The sequence below is a fragment of the Benincasa hispida genome, chromosome 8 (assembly GCF_027475165.1).
Source record: "Benincasa hispida cultivar pf3 chromosome 8, pf3_genome.v1.1, whole genome shotgun sequence".
NCBI classification, from domain to species: Eukaryota; Viridiplantae; Streptophyta; class Magnoliopsida; order Cucurbitales; family Cucurbitaceae; genus Benincasa; species Benincasa hispida.
In genome coordinates, this window is record NC_143485.1 from 6252231 (window position 1) to 6268080 (window position 15850).

Genomic DNA, 15850 nt, shown 5'->3' on the forward strand with positions numbered 1-15850 from the left:
TGTACCTAACTGAAAACCCAATTTGTAACCCCCTACTCTGGGCTCCTTTTGTACCACTTTAAATATTTCATTCATCAATCAAATTGTTTCTCGACCAAAAAAAGATATCACCATTACAAAACGGTCTGAAGACCTATATCCAAATGGGAAGCATTAAACCTCACCAACTCCCAAATCTCCTCTCTACACTTCTGCACATCCCTAAAGATATTAATACTACATTTCAACCAAATACCCCACAGGAAGGCCCTTTTTTGTAATTACATAGGAAGTTGTTAGTTGTTATAGTTAGTTAATCGTTTTGTAACTAACCTCTTCTATAAATAAGGCCCTCATCTTTCATTTTGAGGAGAGATTCATTTTGATAAACTTTCTAGAGTTTGGTTTGACACCAAAGTAGTATCATAGCAGTCCAAGACTCCTCGGACCAATGGCCAGAAAAAGAAACCAGCCAGTGGGTGGAAACATTCACCAAGAGCAAAAGGTGGTGGAGTTCCCCACCCTCTCGCCAAAATCCTCCTTGAGACACTTGCTGTCCGTAGAGGCCTCTGTGGTAGAGATTTACAGAACAAGATGAGCACGGTGCAAGAAACGTTGGAAGCTTTATCAAGGAAGATCAAGATGATGTCGGCAGCACCGCAAAACCAAGAAATTTCCCAACCATTCGTTCAAGAATGGGGAAGGAGAGGAAGAAGGGGTCTTGGGCATTCATGGAGGCTACGTGCTTGCCAAGAAAATCATCAAGAAAGGAAGCAAGATAATCTTTTCGGCGGAGAATACCCTCCGGATCATCAAGAACCTTGGCCACATTATTAAGAACCACAGCCAAACTATCAAGAATGCAACCAAGAATTCCAAGATTAAAGTTCTTCTAGTGGGGAGAAGCAAAACGTTGAGTTTGATGAGTTTAGGAGAAGAGCGAATGGCTATTATGGAGGTAGAAGGGAACCTCAAGAATTCAAGATGAAAATTGACTTACCGAGCTATGATGGGAAGCATAACATTGAGTTGTTCTTGGATTGGATCAAGAATACCGAGAATTTCTTCAATTACATGAACACCCCCGATCATAAGACAGTCCACTTAGTAGTGTTGAAATTAAAAAGGTGGTGCCTCGGCATGGTGGGATCAACTAGAAGGAAATCGACAAAGAAGGGGCAAAGGACCAATTCGGTCAAGGGAGAAGATGAAGAAGTTGATGAAGGAATGTTTCCTACCTCCTAATTACGAGTAAATCTTATATAGCCACTACCAAAATGGTGGACAGGGGGTTCGGTTATTGGCTGATTATATCGAAGAGTTTCACCCCGGCAAGAACCAATGTAATGGAGAATGAACAACATCTAATTGCTCGGTTTGTTGGAGGTCTACGGCTGGAAATCAAAGAAAAGGTGAAGCTCCAACCTTTTCATACTCTTGCTGAAGCAATTTCTTTTGCTGAAACGATAGAAAAATTAAATGAGTCACGCTCCAAAAGAATTTCAAGAAGAGGGCCATGGGAGACTGCCTTAAGCAAGAAAAGTGGCCTGCCGAATACATCCCACAATCAGCCATCATCCTCGAAGGAGAAGGAGCAGGATAAACCCGATGATAAGAATGAAAAGAAAGAAGATCTTGAACTCAAGAAGAAAGCCCACAATCCATACAATCGTCCCTCACTTGGCAAATGCTTTTGATGTGGCCAAAGTGGGCACCTTTCCAATGCTTGCCCTCAACGAGAAATAGTTGCAATGGTAGAAGAAGACGATTTTTGTGGAGACGATAAGGGATTAGAGGAGAAGGCAGAATTTCTTGAACCCGATGAGGGGATAGACTATCTTGTGTTCTTCAACGAATTTTGATTGCACCAAAGAGAGAATCTCACCCCACAAAGGCATTTCCTTTTCAAAACCCGTTGTACAATCCATACCAAGGTATGTGATGTCATTATTGACAGTGTCAGCAGTGAAAACTTTGTGTCAAAGAAGTTCATGACAGCACTAAATCTCAAAGTGGAACCTCATCCTAGTCCATACAAAATTGGGTGGATTAAGAAGGGAGGTGAAGCACAGGTTAGTGAGATTTGTTCAGTCCCTCATTCATTTGGAAATAGCTACAAAGATCAAGTGTTCGATGTGCTAGAAATGTATGTATGCCATGTCTTGTTGGGATGTCCGTGGCAATATGACACTCGGACTACACACAAAGGGAGGGAAAATACTTACGAGTTTCAATGGATGGACAAGAAAGTAGTATTGTTGCCTTTAAACAAGAAGAATGAAGATGGAATCAACTCCAAGAAGAGTGAGAGAAACCATCTCTTCATCATAATTAGTGGGAAGAAATTTGCTAAAGAAAGGGAAGCTGACATCTAGGGGTTGGTAGTTTCTGGCAGTAAAGTGGAAGTAACAGTTCACAAAATTCCTCCACAAGTACAAGTCTTGTTTGAAAAATTTCAGAAAATTAAAGAAGATCCCATAAACTTACCTCCTCTACATGGGATTCAATACAACACTAACCTAATTCCAGGAGCTTAACTTCCTCACTTACCACATTATCGAATGAGCTCAAAGGAGTACGAAATTCTACACCGACACAGAAGAACCTACTCAAGAGAGGCCACATCCAACCAAGCTTGAGTCCATGTGCAGTGCCCGCCCTTCTTACTCCAAAGAAGGGTGGAAGTTGGAGGATGTGTGTAGATAGCCGAGCAATCAACCGAATAACTGTAAAATACCGCTTCCCAATCCCAAAAATCAGTGACTTACTTGATCAACTTGGAGGGACATTGATCTTGATCAAAGATTGATTTGAAGAGTGGCTACCATCAAATACAAATAAGGTCAGGCGATAAGCGAAAAACGGCTTTCAAGACTAATGAAGGACTCTTTGAATGGCTTGTCATGTCATTCAGACTTTCAAATGCCCCTAGCACATTTATGAGGCACATGAACTAAGAACTACATCCTTTCCTTAATAAATTTAAGGTAGTTTATTTTGATGACTTTTTGGTCTATAGCAGGAATGAAAAACATTTTCAGCACCTACATGATCTTGAATGAATTGTATATCAACCTCAAGAAATGCATTTTCCTTGTTCAAGAAATTTCATTTCTTGGCTTCCTCATTGGCAGAGAACAAATATGGATGGATGAGAAGAAAATTGAAGCAATTAGATGTTGGACGGTTCCTACATCAGTCAAGGATATCCAAAGCCAGCCTTGGCCTAGCATCCTTCTATAAAAGTTAATTAAGAACTTCAGCTCAATCACAGCCCCTATCACAGATTGCTTGAAGAAAGGGAACTTCTTTGGGGGACAAAAACTGCAAGACAGCTTTGAAAATATCAAAGAAAGACTTAGTACCAGTCCTGTCTTAAAGCTTCCAGACTTCTTAAACCCTTTTGAAGTAGCAGTGGACGCCTGTGGTGTGGGAATTGGGGCTGTCCTATCTCAACAAGGGCATCTGGTTGAATATTTTAGTGAAAAGCTTAGTCCTTCAAGGCAAGCTTGGAGCACTTATGAACAAGAGTTATATGCTCTTGTCCGAGCATTAAAGTAGTGGGAGCACTACTTAACACCCGAGCAATTCCTTTTATTGACCAATCACCTCTCATTGAAATTGTTGAAAATAGAGGGCTTCACCATTTAACCCTAGGGAAATTTTAGTAATTTACCTTCGTCCTACGATGTATTAGGGTTTCCTACCAGTCTATTTATATTTGTGCCCTCTACTGTATGTATTATCAGAAAATAATAAAAAAGTGTTATGTATCGTGGTTTTTTCTCCCTGTTCTAGGGTTTTCCACGTAAAACGTTGTGTGTTATTTTCTTCTTTTATTTTCATCATGGTATCAGAGCATGGCGATTAAACCCTAGCTGTCATCGATGAAAATCAACCAAGAGAATCACAATCACCACCAACCGGCAACAATGGCATCAATGTCGCCGACACAGCCACCACTGTACAGGCTGTCGTGGAACGGTATTTTCAAACGATGCTTCCACATCTCCTCCAGCCGGCGCAACAGTCGAGTGAAGCCCAGCCGATCACTTTCCCAATCGAGTCGAGAAGTGTCCAGACAGGGCCAATTCAACTAGCCACACTCCCGGTTGAGTCGAGAAACCTTCAGTGGGCGGCGACACAGCCAACTGTTGATCCGATCGGGTCAAACTACCCTTCTATTTAAAGGCTATCTAAAGATATATAAAGGCTATAGAAACCCTAATACAGAAAAACAAGGGAAAATAGGGCAAAGTAAAAAGACTAAAAAGCCCTTAGGGCTAATACATAACAACCCTTCTATTTTCAACCATTGATACTACATTCCAACCAAATACCCCACAAAATAGCAAAGAAACTAGCTTGCCATAAAACAGAACCCTGTTCTTGGAAACAATCATCCCTATTCTGAGCTCTAATTATTCCAAAACAACACTGCCATTGATCCCACAAGAAATCCGTGAATTAGCACTCCCACAACAAATGATTCTCCTGATGCCTCTGCCAAAGAATGCATCGTAGCATATGCAAGACGAAGGAGGGATGTCATTCAAGTTTTCAACACGATCCAAGGCATTGGCTCTTCCAACTAAAACTAGCCAAGCAAAAACCTCAAGCGTTTTTGGAACTTGTATATTCCACAAAGAAGAGAAGACTAAAGCCTCAAGTGCAGGGGAAAAGGATAAAAGATTAAAATAGGAATGACAAGAAAACCCCCCAGCAGGGTCGGGGACCACCTCCTGACATCCCTCCTCACTAGGAACAATAAGACGATCTCAAAGGATAACAAGATTCGCCACCTCAACCACCTCTCTATTAGAAAGAGGGCCATGAAAACCCAATGAAATCGAGGAATGTTAGGAGAAGACAACTCCAAAGCTATAGGATGCAACTTCTAGTATGAGATAAAGTAAAGACAAGAGAATAAGTAAAAAAAAGGTTCACCTCCCACCCACCAATCCTCCCAAAAAAAAAAAAAAAAAAAAAAAAAAAAAAAAAAAAAAACACGAGAACACGAGAGAAGACCCAAAGATATAACTTAATTTACAAGGCCCCCCACCCCCCGTCGCAAGTTCCAACCAAAAGTGTGAGGGTCATACCTACTCCCAATTATTCTAAACCCCAACGTGTCGATCTCCCGCTGGCTTGTTGCAACCATTACCCATTCCCAACTAGATCTGGGAAGATATCTCCATGGACTTTATCGAAAGGCTCCTCAAATCGTACAGATATGACTCAGTCTTCGTGGTGGTTGATAGATTGAGCAAGTATGCACATTTCTTAGCCCTCGACCATCCTTCACAACAAAAACGATTGCCCCATTGTTTATGCGTAAAATTGTGCGGCTCCATGGGATACCAAAGTTCATTGTTTCCAATTGCAACAAAATTTTCATTAGTCACTTCTGGACAAAGCCCTTTAGTAATGAAGTAGCTCCAAGAAGACTTCAAGATGATTCTTACTAATAATGAAAATTTGAGATAGAACCTATTTATACATGGTCTCTAGGTAACCAATTGAAGTAACCTAGACAACTGGTTGACATAAGACCAAAACTACTAACAATTGGTTATGGATATTTGAGTAACCAGTTACAACTTACAACAAGTATTACACTATATACAATTGACTAAACAGGACTCTAAATATAAGACAATGGTTGGACTTTACAATGAGACTTCCTACATCATTTAGACTACAGTGAACAGCTTAAAAGGAACATGGCTTTTCATCCACAAACAGATGGACAATCTAAAGCAAAGAACAAATTCCTTATGACGTTGGAGAGAAGCCTAAAATGTGGAGTAATTGGGTGTCATGGGCGCAATATTGGTATAATACCAATTATCGAGCTTCCATTAATTCCACTCCATTTATGATTGTGTGTCCTCCCTCTCCACTAATATCATACGAAGACACAAAGACAGTGATGAATCTATGGATCAACATTTGAAGGATTGGGACCTCGCTATTTTAGCCTTGAAGGATAAGTTGGCTAAAGGCCCAGAAATGAAGTATATCGACACTCGTCAAGGGAAGAAGTGTTTTAAGTGGGAGATATGGTTTATCTGAAAATAAGGCCCTATCGACAACAACGCTTGACACGAAAGAAATTTTTTGGGCCCTTGGAAGTGTTGGCAAAATAGGGAACGATGGCTTATTTGATAGACATGCCTTCATCTGTACGGATCTACCCATTTTCCATGTTTCTCAACTGAATAAGGCATTGGGCACAGGTACTCAAGTGCAACAAGACCTCTCCTTTTTAACAATTGAAGGCTACTCATTTGTATGAAAAAGAGCAAGAGTGGGAAGTTCTCATCTTGTACAAAGGACAACTAAAGCATGATGCCACCTAGGAATTGTATGCCATAATTAACAATCAGTTTCCTCAATTCTTCCTTGAGGATAAGGCATTTCTTCTCCAGGGGTAATGCTAGGCCTCCAATACATAAGGTTTATTCCAAGAGGGGCAAGAAGGGAATTTCGCCCAAGATTGTTGTTCAATCGGACGCACGTTGCTATGGAGGGAAAGGATTGTCATTATATGTTTTGCTTTAGGGTAGTAGAAGACTCTCAGGTTCTTAAGGGAGAAAAACCAGCAATCTTGAATTTTCTGTAGGAACTCTCACGTTGTTGAGTATTATCTTGTTCTTGCTTATTTCCTTATTTTATGCTCTTTGGTTCTCGATAGACTCTAATCGAGATTGTAGGAAGTTATCTTGCTTATTGAATATCAAGAACAGTAAGGAATATTGTTACATAATCTTCAAGCTAGAAATTTCTTCAAAGGACAAAAACCTATTTGAATTGATCCTTTCTCCGATCCTGAAGAGAATTCTCCTCGATGTGGAAGGTACAATTTTTAAAAAGGTGAAATACGTTGTGCAGCAGGTTTTGCATGGATGAGTTAACACAATGGATCGAATCTCAGCCAGCAGGTCCTCTTTGGTTGAGTCTCGATGTTGTATTCTCTGAAGAAAGGCGATTAAGGACCTTGATCATATCCTTTTGGAGTGCTCGGGCAGTTTGGTGGTGGTTTCTTTGAGGCTTTCTACTATTACGTCGTTAGCTCTCAAGGGTATAGGGAGTCAATTGATTTATTATTCCATTCGGTCTTCCGTGAGAAAGAGTTGTTTTTGTAGCAGGGTGGATTGTGTGTGATTTTGTGGGGTTAGTGGAGCGAGATAAACAAGAGAATATTCAGGGGGAAGGAGAGCTCCAACAATGTCGTTTGGTCTTTTGTTACATTATTTGTTTTGTCGAGGTCCTTTTTTTCAATAACAAGAGTTGGAGCTTCACTCCCCCATACCCAAAGGCATCTACAAGGTCTTATTACTTGATTGGATCCCCTTGTACTTGTAGTTGGCCCTCTTTTTTGTGAGTTTTTTACCTTGTAAACTCATTTATTCTTTCACTTTTTTGCCCCAATAGAAGTTAGGTATTTCATCCCAAAGAAAGAGGGGGAAAAAATAAGTTCTGGTCAAGTAAAATGAGTCCAACGAATAATTACAAAACAGGTTGGAACCAAGTTCCAAAAAGAAACAAAGAATCTAAGGGAGAACAAACATCACAAGAAGAACTCTCTCTCTCTCTCTCTAGATTCTCCTATTTCTCTCACTTCACAAACCCCATAGAATAGCACAAATCCCAACCTGCCACAAACCAACTAATGTCAAATAATAGGACATAGTTGATGTCAAAAGGTCTCAAGACTTTCAGTTTAATCTCATCCTCTTTTGACAATCCTGAACATTCATCATAATCACCAGCTTTACCCATTTTTTTAAACAAATACACCAGATTCACCCTTGATTAATCAAACATCTAAGACTCTCAAAAACAACACGACCAACTTCTACATAGTAATTAAAAACTGCAGAAATATCTAACATGTCAAGAAATTAAGAATAAGCTAAATAGTTGAGATTCTCAAAAATCCTATCCGGTTTACAAATGTATCACTCGACCTCTAATGTTCACTAATCATCCAAATCTTCATAATTGTAAGGAATAGAAAAGAGCTTCATTTACTACTTTATTACCTTTGCTTTAAAGTCAGATGTTTTGACATTGTTGGTCAAATGTTGTACAAAATGACTACTATCATCAAATTCCTCATCTGAAATTCTTCTAACAAAATTGTTTGAGTTCTGCACAAGAATTAACAAATATATATGAAAATTCTTAAGTCCTTGCAAAACGAAAAGAAATAGCTGTAAATAGAAGAGGAAAAACACATAGAAACAATGAACTCACATTGAAGACTATTGATTTTATCAATGCCTCATCCTCTTCTTCTAACTTCTTTTCCTGCGAAGTATACATTGTCCAATATGTTATTACAATTTTCATTGAGAAAAAATGAAAGAATACAAAAGCATAAAAAAAAAAACAAGCCCACAAAACAATATGTTAAGATAGTTAAGATGACGCGCTTTTCATACCTTTTCAGCGGTTGTTCGTTGCAAAGCCATAAGCATTGAATCAATACTCACATTTGCGTGTCTGGACTGCAGAACAAACACCCACCAAGTTGTTATAAACAATAAACTATACTTAATAATAGAAGATGTTAAAATGGAGGAAACAAATTAGGATCTTGTTTAAAGCCACAACTCCAAGAAATTAATCACAAACCAACAATCTTAATGACAAAACAAAGGGTAACAAAAAGAAAACCTTCATAGACTTCATCTCATCCAAAGCAGCAAGGATGTCCATCTCACGTTTGGAATCCAAGGTTCTATTCTCCAAAGATTTCATTGGGTCCCCCATCTCTTCAGCATTCCTTTTGTGTTTCTCCTTCTCAAAAGCTTCATCCTCCTCACGCCATGGTTCAAAATTACGTGTGGCTCCTGATTCTACGACATAGTCTGAGTTTTGGGGGTCTGTTTTAATGGTGAGCTCAGCCGAACATCGGGTACACTTGAAGTAGAACCTAAAAATTTGAATTCCCAAATATGTCTGAAATAAAAGGAAAGAAAATACATGAGAAATTAATTGCAAAAGGAACAAACATATTTTAGGTTAAAAAAAAAATTAAAAAAAGATATATAAAAGGGATTCTCTTGCCTCACCAATGACGTCCTCCTTGCGAGAATTAAACTTTGTGCCCTTGTATATGTAATTACCACAAGTATTGCACCGGATGCTCATAGGAAGCATCATACGAACTTTCATTTGCTGGTTTTTGGGCCTACGGACCCTTGGTAGCTTTGATGGATCAAAATCCGGTGGGTAGTATTTGTTAAGCACCTTCCTCTCTCCCATTTTATCTCACTACAAAGGAAAAGGCGAAGGGTGTATCACTCAGTACCTAGCACATCCCAAAAACCATGGAGATTTATATGCCATATTTGAAATTTTGAAGTAATGCACTTAAGAAAAGAAAATGGTCAAATAACGAATTTTACAAATGAACAACCTAATTAATTCAACAAGAAGCAAGAGCAAAATGAATAAAGAAATCGTGATATAACTAAAGCATCATGATTTATATTTTATGACAACAAATTTCCCCTATCAAAGAATAACAAATTTGAAAAATGATACCAAGTGAAAGCAATGACACTAGTCCCATAGCACCTGCCAACAGATCACTTTGTCAAGAACATAAAAGTGAACCTAAATTGCATATATCTCGCCCTAACTCACATGTCTAGTGGCCTGATGGCACACCGTCAAAAACAAGACAGTGAACTTGTCGTCGATTCACGCATGTTTAGTAGCCTAATGGTGCACCGTCAAAACATGAAACTGAACCCGTCACTCGTCAGTTTAAGCATACAACTCATCATGACAAACATTCATAATTTCATAATAGAGTACATGAAAACATGTCATATCAACATATCTCTCACTTAAATATTTTAGTTAGCAAGGCGGCCACAACATTATCAAATAAATCTTCTTTGCCTGATACTGAGGAATTCATAGTGTCACTTAGTTCAAATAATATTATCAAGTATATCAACGTTAGGACCTAATTCCAAATATCAATTCATTCTAAAAGTCTTCAAACAACTTAACCCAAACAGTCGCTTGATCCAATACCACTTCCAACTTCCAAACCAAAAATTAAAACCTAAGAGTAAACCGAAACAAGGTTTAGAAACCCAATTTACAGCAACTATAACCAATCCAAAAGATTTCCAATTCACATATCTAACAACCAAAACATTATGCTCATCAACAAATACAGACCAAAATTCAATGAATATTCAAGATCTTCAAGAAAACCCAGAAAACACCAAAACTTACCTTCAACAACAAACCCGGTAACGAACAACGGCGAACGGAGGGTAGCGGCGATGCACGCCAATGGCAACTGGCAGGCGCTGCACAGAGGATAACCTAGAGAGGGGGGGGAGGGCCTTACTGGACGGAGGCGAGGCGGAGTGCTGCGGTCAACGGCTGGCTGTGGCCGGCGGCGGACTGTGGCGTGAGGAAGGGATCGCGTGAAAAGAGAATGCGAGAGATGGAGAAGACGATTTGGTTTTAGTTTGTTTCTTTTTATTTTGATTTCTTTTCTTTCTTTTAACTTAGTTTGACTTCCCATTTCATTTCTATTTTGATCTAATTTTTTAAATATTTTAATTTTGAAAATGAGTTATTTTTATAAAAAAAAATAAAGTATTTGACAAAAATGTATTTTGAAACACTCTTAAAACTATATTTCAAACCATTTTTATCCAAATAATTTAAATAAAAATAGTTTTTTTTTAATTATTTTTTCTAAATAAATCCAAACTGTTGTATTTTGTTTAACTTTTCTGGTAATTATTTAATTTTTAAAATAAGTTATTTTATAAAAATTTAAAGTATTTAATAACATCTCAAAATTGCTCTTGAAACATCTTTTTCTCAAGTGAATCCAAGTGACCCTTCTTTTTTCAATTCTAACTCCTCCAAAAATTGTATTTTTAATTTTATGAAAAATCAATAAAATCCATTTACCTTGAATTACAATTGGATTATCTAGTAATTAATTTGAGAAGATGAATTTTGACTTTTTTCTAAAATCTAATTTTCATTCGTGCGTGTTAGAAGGAGTTGAAAATATGATTTATTTATAAAAGTTTATTCAAATTTTTTATATATGTAGTTAAATTTCGTATTAATAATTTGAAATACATTTACCTTTTGTCGTTGTTGTCACATTTTTATAGCTTTTTTTCTTTTTTAACAACAGTGACTTTATTTGACATTATTTTTATAACATTTCAAAACTATAAATAGAAAAATAAAATTGTTCCAAGACTTGAGGTGTGATTGAAAAAATTTAGAAAATATGTGAGATACGAAGAAACAAATGAGTTGTTTGCATGTTCTATTATTGTTAATAATTTTAGGTTGAGTCCTTTAATCTTACGAACTCCCAACTTTTACACTTTTCTCATTCTTATATTTTTAATAATTTTTTTATTTATTAACGGTAATATATGTACGTTTTAACTTCGATTATATAATAAAAACCTCAATATTATATAAAACAATAAATACCAAGATCTTTGAATTAGATGAATTTCATAATAACATTAGTTTTTTTTAGTATAATTGGGGATAGGGAGATTGATATGAAAACCCTAGGATTTGAAAAATTACGAACCCAATTGTTCAAACCCTAATATCGAATTCTAAAACCTCCAATCAATTTGACAACAATCCAAATGGTAGAATTAGATTTGGACTACCTTTTGATTGAAGACTAAGAGATAAGGAGAACTAGTTCCTTGCTCCAAGTTTGAATACTTCACAAGCAAGATGATCATATTTACCTGAATGGTCTTGGCATGAAATCCTAATTCAAGAATTATAAAAGTGACTATGAAACTCTATCATTTACCAGAGAATTTTCATTAAAAAAAAACTCTAGAAACTTAAAAAAATCCAAAAGAAACATCGTACGGTCTTTTTTTCCCATCCTTTAAACCCATCCTACTTAACTAAAGGGACTTAAAAAGTCCATTTTATCCCTAACTAAAAAGAACTAAAAACCCAAACAAAATATATATGGGTCCAACAATAGAAATACCCAAAAAAAATCAAATTAAATTAAATCAACAAAGTTCAATCGGTCTCATCTTATAGCATCAACTAAAACCAGTTATAAAGCTTCTGATCAAATATTATTACTTAAATTGCCTCTATTGAGTTCACCTCCTCTTGAATGTGAGAATTTAACGCTGACTATAGCTTCGTGTGTTTGGTCTCGGAGGTAACACAAGGGTGTCCTGGTTCATATCATCTTCTCCCTCTTTTGAAGGATTCGTCCTCAAATCAAGTTCATTATTTGCATCAAAATGAGTCAAGTCGAAAACATTAAAAGTAGAAATTGAAGGAAATCGGACATGAGGATTTCCATGAGCAGCGGAACGATCATTCCAAATTCCATTCGATATTGAACATACACAATAACAGTACAAGAAATGAAAACTAACAGGTCATGCACAATACAAAATTACAGCATGTTTTAATATAATCAAGGGCTAAAGTATCATACCTTTGAAGACTCATTCTTCAAACTCCCTCGATCACGAATGCTTATTCAGTCTCCAAGATAGCAATACACGAACGATCAACAGCAACCACCACACGAACACACAACGAACGGCCTCCAAAACCTCAAACTCAGTTGAGGTGAGTGAGAACACCACCACAATGGTTACCTTGGTATTCTCGGTATGAGAATCCAGGAGTTATAAGCTCATATGGACTTGGTTAGAGGAAGAGACTGGAGGAACAACAATCGTGTAGACGATTGAGCAAGTAGGAGATGAGTAGTGTCTTTCGTTTAGACGAAATGTTCAATCGTGTAGAAGAAGGGAAACCTATCGTATAGACAATGCCTTGTGATCGTTTAGCTATGACCAGCTGAGTGAACTATCGTATAGTGACACTCCACGATCGTCTACTAGCTATCGTTTAGTGAAACCATTTCACTTGATAGCATTCCGTGAGTTTTTTTTCCGAAAGTAGCAACTCTTCTAAATTTAGAAAAACATTTTTCCTTTTATCTCACAGTTACCATAAAACCACCAATAACTTTCCACTCAATTGGATATTAGAGAAAAAGATATAATTATCCAATAATTAATATTATTATAAATATATATGACAACCAACTTACCATATTATATTTATAACCTATAGTTTTAATATTTCATCTCGTGAAACATATAAACCATAGTTCTTTTTCTATTTTATGGTACTTAATATAAATCATATTTACATTAATCCTCCACTTGATTTATCTCATGCATCACACCGATTATATCATATATAATCGAATTTCCTCTTGTCAATTTGAACATTTCAAATCAACACCAAGAACTGATTCTTAACTTGAATCCATTGAGCTACCAAGAGGACCTTATGGACCTGTAGCTTGAAGCTCCAACGGTACGTGAATAATTGACTAAACTCTTTAGTAACAGGATCCACCATCCGTTAATTATCAGGCACTTCACTAAAGACCGATAGTTGCACTCTTCTTACTATAGATATATTTCATGTCCATATCAACCAATCAAACAATGCGATAACCCTTCACAGATCACTTGTAAGTACAACTAGGCCAATTTATCATTATGCCCCTAGTAGAGAGACTAAACGATCGTGGAGTGTACTATATGATAGTTCACTCAACTAGTCGTAATCATAGGGCATTACTTATACGATAGGTTGTCTTCTTCTAAACGATTGAGCAATTGTCTATACGATAGACACCTCTCATCTCCCACTTGCTCAATCGTCTACACGATTGTTATTCCTTCGTTCTCTTCCTCTAACCAAGTCCACACAGAGCCCACGCTTCTAGATTCTCACACCGAGAATACCAAAGTAGTCATTGTGGTGGTGTTCTCACTCAACTCGATTGTTCGAGGTTTTGGAGGTCATTCGCTGTGTGTTCGCGTTGCTCGTGTGGTGTTTGTTGTTAATCATGCTATGTTGTAGTTGTTGTGTTCGAGTGTTCGTGTGTTACTTTCCTGAAGACTAAATGAGCATTCGTGATCGAGGGAGTTTGAAGCATGAGTCTTTAAAGGTATGTATAGTCTTTCCCTTGATCTCATTTTTAAGCATGTTGTAATTTCGTATTGTGCATGACCTGTAAGTTTCCATTTCGTGACTGTAATTATTATTGTTCAATTTCGAATAGAATTTGGAATAATCATTCTGCTGCTCATGGAAATCTTCATGTCTGATTTTCTTCAATTGGTATCAAAGCCAGGTTGTTCTGATATTCCAAATTTCATTTCTGTTTTGAACTTCTTTTACAGTTGTGGTGGGTTTTCTACATTTGCGTTTAAGTGTTAAATGTGTTTGTAGATGGCGTTGATGAATGTTTACGGGTTAATTGCCTCTATTTAAAGCTTTCTTTTGATTACAAAGTGTTAATTTGTAAGGACCCCTATGTTTTTGGGCATAATTAACAAGCAATCAAGTCTGTAATTCAAAGTGTTTGAGTTTGTCGAGTCGTTCGTGATGAAGTTTCGAAGCATGGAAATGCGGTTCTCAGCGAGGAAGAAGGCCAAGAGTTGGTCGTATTGTGTAGCCTCAGGTAAATGATCGTGTAGATTTTTCTATGTGATCGTGTACTATTTACTAAACAATAGTTTAGCTAATGCTAAACGATGGGGTAAAGTGTTTACTCTATCGCATAGTGTTGGTTGCCCGATCGCGTGGACACTGGAGGTAAACGATTGAGTGGAAGCATTTGATGCTCATCGTTTAATAAAAGACGTGCACACTAAACGATCGTGTAGTTAGCATACTTCATCGTATAGTCATTGACTACATACACGATCATGCGGGATGCGATACTTAGGCGCTCGTTCAGCGATTATTTAGACGATTGTGTTGCACCGCATCGTTGTCGTTTAGACGATCGTTTAAGGTTTGTGTTATGTGTTACGCGTTGCACGATCGCATACCTCATGCTTCATCGCATAGTAAAAGGTACACGATCGTTTAGCTCTGGAAGTGTTGGTAAACGATTGAGTAAAGCTTTTACTCTTTCATATAGACAATCGCAAGGAAGTTTGGTACACCATCAGTGGAGATGCGGATTTCGACCGGACGGTTCAAGACCTAGTTCTCCTGTTTGAACTGAAGAATCTTTGCTTTTGTAATAGTTAGCTTTAGTTTTGAGGATTTAAGGCTAATTATCCCGATTCATCAACTTTTGTTTAATATAAATGAGATGTATGTGGTTTATATGGCATAGTGTATGACATATAGATTTAAAACATACCTTAGGTTGTGCAATTATTCATGCATCATGTATTATAAGTATTATAATATGGTATGATGAAATTACAAGAAAGATGTGCATGCATCATGAAATATAAGAGTTATATTTATGCATGAAGTAAGCATTTTCATACATCATCTTTATATTATAAGCGTTATAGCATAAAGGTGAATGGAAGCATGTTTGCTTGGTTCGTTGCTATTTTGTATAAGTGTTATATAAAAGTAGCAATGAGTGAACAATGCATGGAGCATGACACTTAGGCTATTTCTAAGCGTTATAAATGTCTTGTACTTGTTTGCTTTGCGTTGTGGATGGTTTTGGTTGTTTCTGTTATAAGCGTTATAATAGAAATTATAACCAAAATCGATAAGAAAGAGTTACATGCGGACTTACGTGAACTCATGTTTTAAAAGGGTTTTAAAATTGGATTGAGATAGACCTAAGTTCAAGGTGAAGGACCTCTTAACAAAGAGTTCCATAAGCGTGTTCGGATCGCTCTAATTTTATCGTGACCGAAATACACCATATACATTCAAACGCATAGTTATGCAAACAAACAGTAATTGACGACATGCTTTGAACAAGAAATAACAAGGGAGAGAGTTCTCG

General features: G+C 37.1%; 1 protein-coding gene across 2 annotated transcripts in view; it reads right to left on the reverse strand.

The window, feature by feature from the left end:
* Nucleotides 1–10544, reverse strand: part of LOC120083699 (uncharacterized) — a 14377-nt gene extending 3833 nt beyond the window's left edge. The window contains exons 1-6 of one of the 2 annotated variants that reach the window (XM_039039543.2): nucleotides 10246–10544; nucleotides 9058–9301; nucleotides 8665–8949; nucleotides 8430–8495; nucleotides 8242–8295; nucleotides 8028–8135 (exon numbers count right to left, since the gene is read on the reverse strand). In XM_039039543.2, coding sequence (XP_038895471.1) covers nucleotides 8028–8135; nucleotides 8242–8295; nucleotides 8430–8495; nucleotides 8665–8949; nucleotides 9058–9255 — 711 coding nt within the window. In that variant the 5' untranslated portion in view covers nucleotides 9256–9301; nucleotides 10246–10544. The remainder of the gene's footprint in view (nucleotides 1–8027; nucleotides 8136–8241; nucleotides 8296–8429; nucleotides 8496–8664; nucleotides 8950–9057; nucleotides 9302–10245) is intronic. The other variant, XM_039039544.2, reaches the window with a different exon arrangement.
* Nucleotides 10545–15850: the final 5306 nt, after the last annotated feature.